Source organism: Miscanthus floridulus, chromosome 4 (genome assembly GCF_019320115.1).
Source record: "Miscanthus floridulus cultivar M001 chromosome 4, ASM1932011v1, whole genome shotgun sequence".
Classification (NCBI taxonomy): domain Eukaryota; kingdom Viridiplantae; phylum Streptophyta; class Magnoliopsida; order Poales; family Poaceae; genus Miscanthus; species Miscanthus floridulus.
Window position 1 is genome coordinate 21789821 of NC_089583.1, and position 9663 is coordinate 21799483.

Consider the following 9663-nt stretch of genomic DNA (forward strand, 5'->3'; position numbering starts at 1 on the left):
GCGGGAGCGAGCAACGGCGCGGGGCACGCGAAGGGAGCGGCGCAGGCTACGCGGGCAGGGTGTGCGGAGCGGTCTGTCCGACGGACGCTCGTGGCATGAATCCTCACGACACAATCCAAATACGGTACACACGGTTGTCTTTTCATCTCTAGGATCTATGTTTACAGTCTCCAATAAACATTCCTCTTGCTCTATGTATGAACCAGGTAGCTCTTGCTAACTAGACGCCTTTGTATCTTTAGCCTTGCTACGAACCCTATATATGTTCTAAATTATAGTTTTTTAACTTCATTTTAAATAAAATTTGTCAACTTTAACATATTCCATGTAGAATTTAACTAAAGTAATTCGATATTTATAAATGTCGATGCGTTTTTCTATAAACTTAACCAAAGATGAAGAAGTCTGACTCGATTTTGCTACCCAACCCAAATCTCAGAGTCCGAACCTTTTAAGAAACAAGAGAAGTTACAAAGATGCCAAAGGCGCCAGAGAATCTCACGACAATGCTTATATTTGAGACGCAGGAATCCCCCCCCCCCCCCCCCCCCCCCCCCCCCCCCCCCCCTCTGAAATTGAACTAGTTCCTATAAAATTTTGATGAAATTTCTGTAAACAGACCTAATAATATTTTCAAGAGAGGAAAAATAGTGGATTGATGCATTGAGACCGTCGGGTGTTGCTGCAAGCTATGACGCTGCAATGGAATTGACATAAGGAGGCACAAGAAGAACACACATGCCACTCCTACAGCCTACGTACGTGTACGTGTTCTATGCTTGCCAAAAAAAAAAAAAAAAAGGTAAGGCCGGCCACAGCGCAGGATCCAGTTGGCCAACAGGTTTGCATACTATTATTACTGAAATTTCCTCCTGGTAAGTCCGGGAGAAGGAATCTTGGCCGGCCGGACAGGGGCACAGGGCGTTACCGACTAGTTGACTACTGAGAAACAGAGAAGGCGAGTAATTTATATACTCCCTCATGAGACGTTCTGGAACTTTTTAGAGACACTAAGAAAATCGATATATATATATATATATAATGCGGTTGTTTCAGCAGGCCTTCCCACGAAACCTTGATGGCTCTAGAAACTTTCTGGCCGGCACTACATTAGTTTAACAAGAATGTTGTTCGTTTCCATTAAATTAATTGAGATGGAGTCCACTAACTTTGACCTCCACATCTCTCAACATGCATTGATTAACCAGCCATTGAGCCATGCTCAAACTTCGCCATGTTTTGAAGTCACCAGCAGTTTGACTGCCACACCTGCCATGTTTTCCATTAGCTTGCAAACTGTCATCTCGAACACACAAATATGCTCTACATAAACAAAACTTTGGTACTCCCTCTACCACAAAAACTTCTATTTATGTTTAGGAGTCAAACCTGAAAAACTACAAACATTATAGCTATTACATTATTTATAGTTTAGAAATGTGTAAGTTATAAGTGTTAGTTTATATTCAAAATATTTGCAAAATTTATTATATTTGAAAGATTTTATATTTATTAGAAGAGATTTGTGATCAAAAGATACGAATTGAATACCATGCGAAGTCAAATATATCAAGTATTTGTGACTGGAGAGAGTAACCTCCTGTGACTCCATTTCACAAATTGCAGCCAGAATCTGAATTCAGAAAGCAATGTAAGGACAGGGTAAACAACTGAAACTACTTGAAACCTTACACGACTACCACTTTACAATCAAAGTTCTTCGCAGTATCTTCGACCAAACAACACTTAACAAAGTTTACAGCAACCCGGGTCAAACATTCTAAAACCAGCCACTCCAGCTGAACGAAGCACCCACCATGAACATTTCTTCAGACATGGGAGCCATGTCTCCGGCATCTCCTTGGTGCACCTGACCTGACCCACCATAAATAAACCCTATCATGCCTCGGTCACATTGCACATTGCAGATCAGTGCCTTGTGGCTAACTACATTTCCATTCTTTAATTAATTCTTTAATTACTTGGCGATGCTATCTTCTTGTTTAATCTCTGACAGGCACCCATGTCGTCAAGCAGTAACATGAACCTTTGGATGGCGCCGCCAAGTGGCAAATGGTTGTGCCACCACGAACAGCCTCAGCATCCTTGGGGAAGATGATGGCATGGCGTTTAAAATATATGCAAGCAGGTAGTTAGCGACAAAGCAGATATTAGTACACTAATAAGATACTAAGCATTTGAAGCAGGCCAACGGTAATGCAGTGCCGGCGGGAGGGGTTTCATTACAATCTAACTGCAAAAACATTAGTTGGGCACATTTCACATATATATATAAAAAAGAAAGTGACCAGTAACCAGCACAATTTTTTTTTGAAGCTGTGGATCTCATACAAAATTCATGGAACCAGCAAGTGCCAAAGGCCTGCAGAAACACTATTAATATAATAGATAATTCCTTGCGAATCATTAGATGAATATTCTTGACCTGAAGAATGAACAAGGCATTTTAATCTAGAAGGAATTCAACAGCATTGTTATCACATACTAGTAGATTTTCCCATTTATAAAAACGGGGTTTCAACTCAAGAACTCAGCAACAAAAGGATTTTGCCGACGATAAAATTCCATGCGTAGTGAACAACTATGCTTCAGCTATTCTTTGTGACTCCAAGCCCACAGTTACCAAGGGGTGGGGTTAATTTGGAGCCCATGGTTACCACATCGATTGAAGCATCAAACATATCACCCAAGCTAGTTTCACAGCCGGAAACAAAGAGTTGATTTTGTCAACCAGTGTAAACACCAAACATGTCAGCCACTACGACCACATCAAACATTGAAATACGCTACGGGATACAGCATCATGCTCCCAATGCAATGCGCCCTCTTAGAATACTCAGACACCTTTCTTGGCACTAGGAAGATTTGGACATCAGAGACAAGGAGAACATGACAAGGCCCCCACTACACCCAGCATCATCTCAGCACCACGCCCTCCCCCCTTAAATTCAGACACCATCTCCTGCCCCAAAGTTCAGACCACATCGAGTTCTCACAGCGCATGCAAAGATTGCTCTCCATCTGCTCCTGTTCCTGTTCCCAATGGAGCTCCAGTTCCAGCAGCCACCACAAAGCCATCCCCAGCAGCAGTACAGCAGCTACCACCAGCCGCCAGCAGCCACAAAGGAAACCAAGCCAAGAACGAGAACCAAGTGCGCCAGCACCGGCGGCGGTGGTGGCGGTGGCGGCAGCAAGTTTGTGGGCGTCCGGCAGAGGCCATCAGGGAGGTGGGTGGCCGAGATCAAGGACACCACCCAGAAGATCCGGATGTGGCTCGGCACGTTCGAGACCGCCGAGGAGGCCGCGCGGGCCTACGATGAGGCTGCCTGCCTCCTCCGGGGTGCCAACACGCGCACCAACTTCGCCGCCGCCGGCGCGCACGCCTCGCTGCCGGACTCGCCGCTTGCGGCGAGGATCCGTGGCATCCTCAACCACAAGAGGATGAAGAAGAACAACGCGGCGTCCCAGCAGCAGCACACCGTTACATTCTTCCCTGCAGCAGCGGCATACCGTCGTGCTGCTTGCGACGTCGCCAGAGCCGCAGCCAGCACCACTAGCACCAGCACCATCACCACGACCACTAGTAGCATCAGTCCAAGTAGCAGTCCTAGCTCCAGCATTGTCAGCTTCGCCATGAGCAGCCATGGCGTCCGCACTCCCATCCTCCCTGCTCAAAGCATGGCTGAGGAAGCTTACAGGCCATACTTGGTCAACGGAGGCGGCGAGGAGTTCCAGCTAGCCGCACAACAGTATGAACGATCATGGGCACTCAACACCACCAGCATAACACCTTCGGATGGCTGCGACATGGCTCATAAGAATGCTTGCTTGGTGGTCGCAGAGGTGGACAAGATTAAGCTGGAGAAGAAAAGCTCTGTGTCACCCCACGGCGGCATGGACAGAGCTCAGGACAAGGATCTTTTTGACGCAGGAAATGATGCATCTGACTCCTTGTGGGATCTGCCACCTATTTGCCCGCTTTCTTGCAGGTCTTTGATGTATTAGCCTAGGTAAAGATTTTGCACGTCCCCGGTCTCAGTGCTCCTTTTTCTAGGTCCATTTTCTGCTCCTAGGAGCCAATTCTGTACAAAAGAGTGTATGAGGAATGATGGCCAGCAAGCAGAGTAATGTGACGGACATGTCTTTCGTCTAGATAACTGGCTTTGAAAGAGTTACACTTGTCTTTCTTCTTTTCATTTTGTTTTTTCAATCAGGTAATAGACCTTAGCTCCTTTTGAGTTGCATCCAGACAATAATATAGCTGTCGCTAGAGAGGCTTTATCTATTTCTATGCACAACAATAGTTTAAATCTTTTTGTGGTGGATTTTTGCAGTGATTTAAAATTAGGCATGAGAAATTTTCATGGCTCAACTAGACTCAGAAGCAGTTTGTAACAAAATGGTACTGATTCTGAAGAAGTGTATATGAAATAACTATGATTTGAAAGGTAACATTTATATTGAATTACATAAGCAAATATTTACCAACCAAGCAAACAATGCTTCTTGGATGATAAGTTCAGTGTAATGGCTGTCAAAATACTGGACTGTGATGATCTGACGTTCTTCATTCACCAACAAGCAAAATCTAGCATTTTATAAATAAATAAAAAAGTTAATGCATTATGTAAGTATAAGACACTATTTTGGCAAACATTCCCCTTACACATGAAGTTAGCCAATACACAGCGTACTATACCCAGGCTGAATCACGGATGGGCAAGCTGATAGACATCCCATGGTTAAGCCACGTAACGAAGAAATCCCCAACGAAACCCTAGGGGCGCTCAAAAGAGGGGAAAAGAAAATAACCGCTTGAGGGGACAACCTCGGAGCGGGACCTAGAAGCTCCCGCAACGGCGCGGCGGCGGGCGATGGCTTGGGGAGGCCGAGCGAAGCAGGGCTGCCGGCAGAGTACCTTCTAGAAGTTGGACGGGAGGGCGTGCGCATGCGATTCTGTTTAGTTGCTAGTTGGGCCGGGCCGCCGGAGAACCGAAACGCATCTGGACTCGGTAGACCGGCACGGATGGCGTCAGATTTTCTCTCACGCAACAGAATTCTGCGCACTCACCGTCCCCGGCCCCCCCCCCCCCCCCCCCCCCCCCCACCTAAAAAACAGGTAGAAATGTAGAATTGTGCAATCCTATGTCCGCTTCTCTGGCCAGCCCGGCGGAGGAACATGTCGACTGGATGTGCACGACTCATCGCCTCATCGGAGAGTAGCATCTGAAGTTCCAAACAACGGTGACTTTGTGCAGATTTGATTAATTAGAATGCTACGAGTTCCTGAAACCATATATCTTTCTGATGAGCTTTAAGCAACATAACAGGTACTCGACACAGAGACGTGAGGATGGGGAATCGAAACTAACAAGGCAATGATACTGATTCTTTGCAGTAGAATTACTCAAACGAACATGTTTCACTGTTACATCTGACACTAAGGCAGAACAAAGCACACCAATAGACCAAACGCTACACGGCTACAGCATTATTCCTGCGGTAACATCATGTTCAAGTTTCGTCAAAAAAAAAATCATGTCCAGCGATTGCGAATGGCAACACACGGGGAATATCGTAGCTTAGTACTATATATATGCAACGCCATCAGATAAAATGGCAACCAGCAGATCTATGTACTTGTGCGGCTCATAGTCTATGCAGTATGCCACTGCCTCTGGGGTCTTTGAATAGAATTACTGAATGAACTGAACATGTCTCACTTACATGACATCTGGCTGCAGTAGTGCAGTGCAGAGTAAAGCACACCAGCTCTTATGGTCCATATACATAAACACAAAGGAAATTAATACAACTTTCGGGGTGATTGCCCAACGGCAGACTCCTCTAATCCGTACCGTCAGATCAAACACAGTCCACTAGCGGTACAACTATACAAGTTGAATTTAACACCCATACATGGAAACATTGTTTCAGGTACACACCTAAAATGGAGAGGAACAGGGAAGCAGGAAGCATAAAAAATAAATAAGAAGGGAATAAAGCACAGGACCGGCCTGGCTGATTACATGCGGAGCTCAGCTCAAAGAAACTTCAGAACAGGCGTGTTTGGATTCCTGCTAAGCTGGTGCTGCACGTCATTCGCCAACGTTGGACGCATACGAATCATAACTTCCTTGAGGCTCGGCAGACATGATAGCCCAGAAAAAGAGATTGCGCCCCTGTCAAGCAACAGCTCAAGCTTACGCGCTGTTCCTTCTTCAAACAGCACCGATTCGATGCCGGTATACAGCGCTGTCAAACTCGGGAATGCCTCCCTACGGCAAGATAAATGACGGGGCTCTGGAGGTTCTTCGGAGCCGTGCGCAGGCTATCCAAGCAGTCACGTAGACCTTCCTCCTCCTCGGAGCGCACTGACAGTGACTCCAGGGAGCTAAGACTGGCAAGGGTGGAACAAAACTCTTGGCAATTTTTCTTGTTGATGCCTGTCACTGCTAGCTTACGTAGGCGGATGAGTCTTTTAATATCCTGTAGGATGGCCTTCCCTCCTCGTGCGATGTTCACCATACCCAGTGTGTGCAGGGCTTTCATCTTCCTGAGCCCTCTTGGCACTGTAACTCCAACTGGATCTGCAAACCTTGCAAAAAAGGGGAACACAGCGCAGCAAAAGAATGTGCACATATCACGCCTATTTATTGGGTCATCAACCTCGATATTAATTGCAGACTTCCCAAGCTTAAGGCTGCAACTTGAGAGACAAAAGGCAATCAAAGTGAGGGTCCACGCACATAGCTTATTCCGGATTAGCTTCGGGATACGTTCCATGAAGTGTTCATATGAGTAAGCACCAAGAATACTATTATCCACATTCCCTGCACGAATATATTGTAGCTTCCTAAGCTTGGTGATGGCCTGCGGCAGCTTTATTATTCCTGTATTAGTAACATCCAGTGTCTCCAGTTGCTTTAGGTTACCAAGTGACTCTGGCAGGTGAAAAATACCATCACAATTCCTTAATGAAAGGTATTTTAAGTGAAGGAGCTCCCAAATTGACACAAGGTGATGATCAACAAGACCGAAGGTGCTTTCCAAGTCCAGCACGCGTAGCAACAAAACCCTGTTCGCTTGGTTTATAAGCCGTACTTTTTCAGCCAATGAACAATATTTTTCTCTCACAGCAAATCAGCCAACAGTACTTTCAACCATGGCTTACCAACGAACAATATTTTTCTCTCACACCAAATCAGCCAATAGTACTTTCAGCCATGGCTTATTAGCCAAACAAGCCCAAACGAACACTCAATAAGTTCCATGAAGTAGCCATCAGCTATTTCTCCCATAGACTTGCCACGTACCTCACTTGAGTAACCCTCTGCAATCCACCGGCTCACTAAGCGTCTTCGGCTAATATTGTAATCTTCAGGAAAGATGGAAAGATACAAGAAACAAGACTTCAAATGATATGGTAACCCATGGTAGCTTTTCATAAGGATAGCTCTTAGTGTCCCAAGCTCTGGATTCATCTCCAACTCAGCGCTAATATGCTCATTCATTTTTCTCCAAGCAATAGGAGTCTTTGGTTGCTTTGCCAAGAAGCCACCTATGATGACTATTGCAAGGGGAAGTCCATTGCACTTCTTCATAATCGTTTTGGCCTCTTCAATCAATGCTGGATGTTCATCCAAATTTTTGGCCTCCTTAAACACCTGCAAATCGTAGAATTAAGTTGATTAAGTTCTGTAATTTTAAATTATTTATAAATGATTTTCCTAATATGTCTTTGGAGTAGTTACGGTACAAATGTTAGTGCAAGGCATTAGTACTTGCATATAACGAACTGATGGCACTCCACCAAAAGAAAAATTGTTACCTGCATTGGTTGCAAACCCCACTACAAGGATTGAATACCATGACATTGTTCACGGAAGTACATTAGTGCTATCTTCCAGGGACATACACATAATCCTGAGATTGCATAGCACACAACCAATATATATACAATATATATCTATTATCCATCTCCAACAGGGACCTTAAGCATGATCCCTACTCTACTTTTTGGGACTAGAGGAAAAAAAACTTAATCTAATAGGCTCCAACTCGAGTCTCTATAGAGGCCCCTGAATCTTTCCCCTCATTCGCATCTCCAATGGATGCATACGGAGCTCTCTAATGTATATATTTTTTTCCTCGGGGATTTTTTTCTCTATGCCAATTCACTTCCGCGCATCTTTTTGTTTGATTATTTACAACACAAACACTAGGAGAGGGAATTGATTTGTCTTGATTTGATTAATCCAATGCTTTATCTTAACCATTTTTGTTTTAATTCATGCTCTATATTTTTCATGCCAATTTTAATATGGTTGCTTGTCCATTGAGGTGTATATATTGCCATGACTTCTTGACATGATTCTTGGACATGCATGATGTCTAATGAAACTAATGTTGATAAAATTTCATTTTCAACATCTGTAACCTTTGATACACTACCTAGTGCAAAGGAATCAAAGAGGACAGGCAACTACACTCATTAGGAGGACATTCAATATGCATCTCATGGGAGACCATTAGAACCGATCCTATCACTGGCAATGAAAAACATATACAGTATAAATTATAGTTTTTCAATTATGTTCCATAATAGCCTCTATTGATAAGTTATAGGTAGAATTGAGGGATATTTTAGTTCATGTCTTATATCATATGTTAGTAATTTAGATCAAAATTAAAGGGATTACTTTATATTGTGTTTATTAATAGCGAGTAATTTAAATTTAGGTGTTACTTTAAACTTCCTTAGAAATGGGTATTTTTTAGAAAACTGAATAAATTCAGTGGCTATTATGTTTCTATAGTTATTATAGTTTACTAAATTAATGGACAGACATTTCTAATTATTGTAATAGTTTATTTATAGATTTATCTTTCTTTTCAACACATTTTGTGAGAATTAATGTGGAGGCTAGGTGAGGGCTTTCACTTAATAATACTAATCCATCAACAAGTGCTCTCACACAGGCTAGAATCAACATTAGTTATTGCTTAATACCTTTGACAAATAAAAAATACTTATAATAAATTACATGTTTTTTCTTTGTTTATTTTCTAACACATAGGTATAGTCGAGATCTATAGCTCCTATCCGGTTGTGATAATGTCGACAGAATATCGTCGGCAGTCCTCCGAGGGGTATCCCACGAAGGTAGATTGATCGGTAGAGGAGCGCGAGATCAAGAACAAGAAGGCAACAGAGACACATGAGTTAGACAGGTTCAGGCCGTCAGTATGACGTAATACCCTACTCCTGTGGTCTGTTGGTTTGTATTAGCTATCGTATGATATGCCGTGATTTTAGAGGGGGTCCCTGCCTGCCTTATATAGTCCGGGAGGCAGGGTTACAAGTCGGTTAGATCTAAGAGATAACCGAAAAGTAATAACTGATTACAGGAATCTTGGGATCATACATATCCTAACAGATCTCATATTATCTTCAGGATATCTTCCCGATGTCTTGCGGAAGACACCGAGCAGAGTCATGCCTCGCAAGGCTTCTTCTTGTGGGTTGGGCTACCCCTAGGGGCGCAGCCCATGTGGTCTGCCATGGGTATCCGGGGTCGTACACCCCACAGCTAGTCCCCGAGTGCCTTGTACCCGTTGTGCAACGTCGTCTTGAGCTTG

The 9663-nt window shown here is 43.8% G+C and overlaps 2 protein-coding genes across 2 annotated transcripts; one reads left to right on the forward strand and one right to left on the reverse strand.

Moving 5' to 3' along the window:
• The first annotated feature begins 1607 nt into the window (after nucleotides 1–1607).
• Nucleotides 1608–4957, forward strand: LOC136551127 (ethylene-responsive transcription factor ERN1-like). The gene has a single exon (XM_066542715.1). The coding sequence runs from the start codon at nucleotides 3064–3066 to the stop codon at nucleotides 4024–4026; it is 963 nt and encodes a 320-aa protein (XP_066398812.1). The 5' UTR covers nucleotides 1608–3063; the 3' UTR covers nucleotides 4027–4957.
• Nucleotides 4958–6279: 1322 nt separating this feature from the next.
• Nucleotides 6280–7858, reverse strand: LOC136548217 (disease resistance protein Pik-2-like). Its single transcript, XM_066539822.1, has 3 exons — nucleotides 7853–7858; nucleotides 7280–7688; nucleotides 6280–7124 (listed from the first exon to the last, which is right to left on the reverse strand). Exons 1-3 carry the CDS (start codon nucleotides 7856–7858, stop codon nucleotides 6280–6282), a joined length of 1260 nt encoding a protein of 419 aa, XP_066395919.1.
• Nucleotides 7859–9663: the final 1805 nt, after the last annotated feature.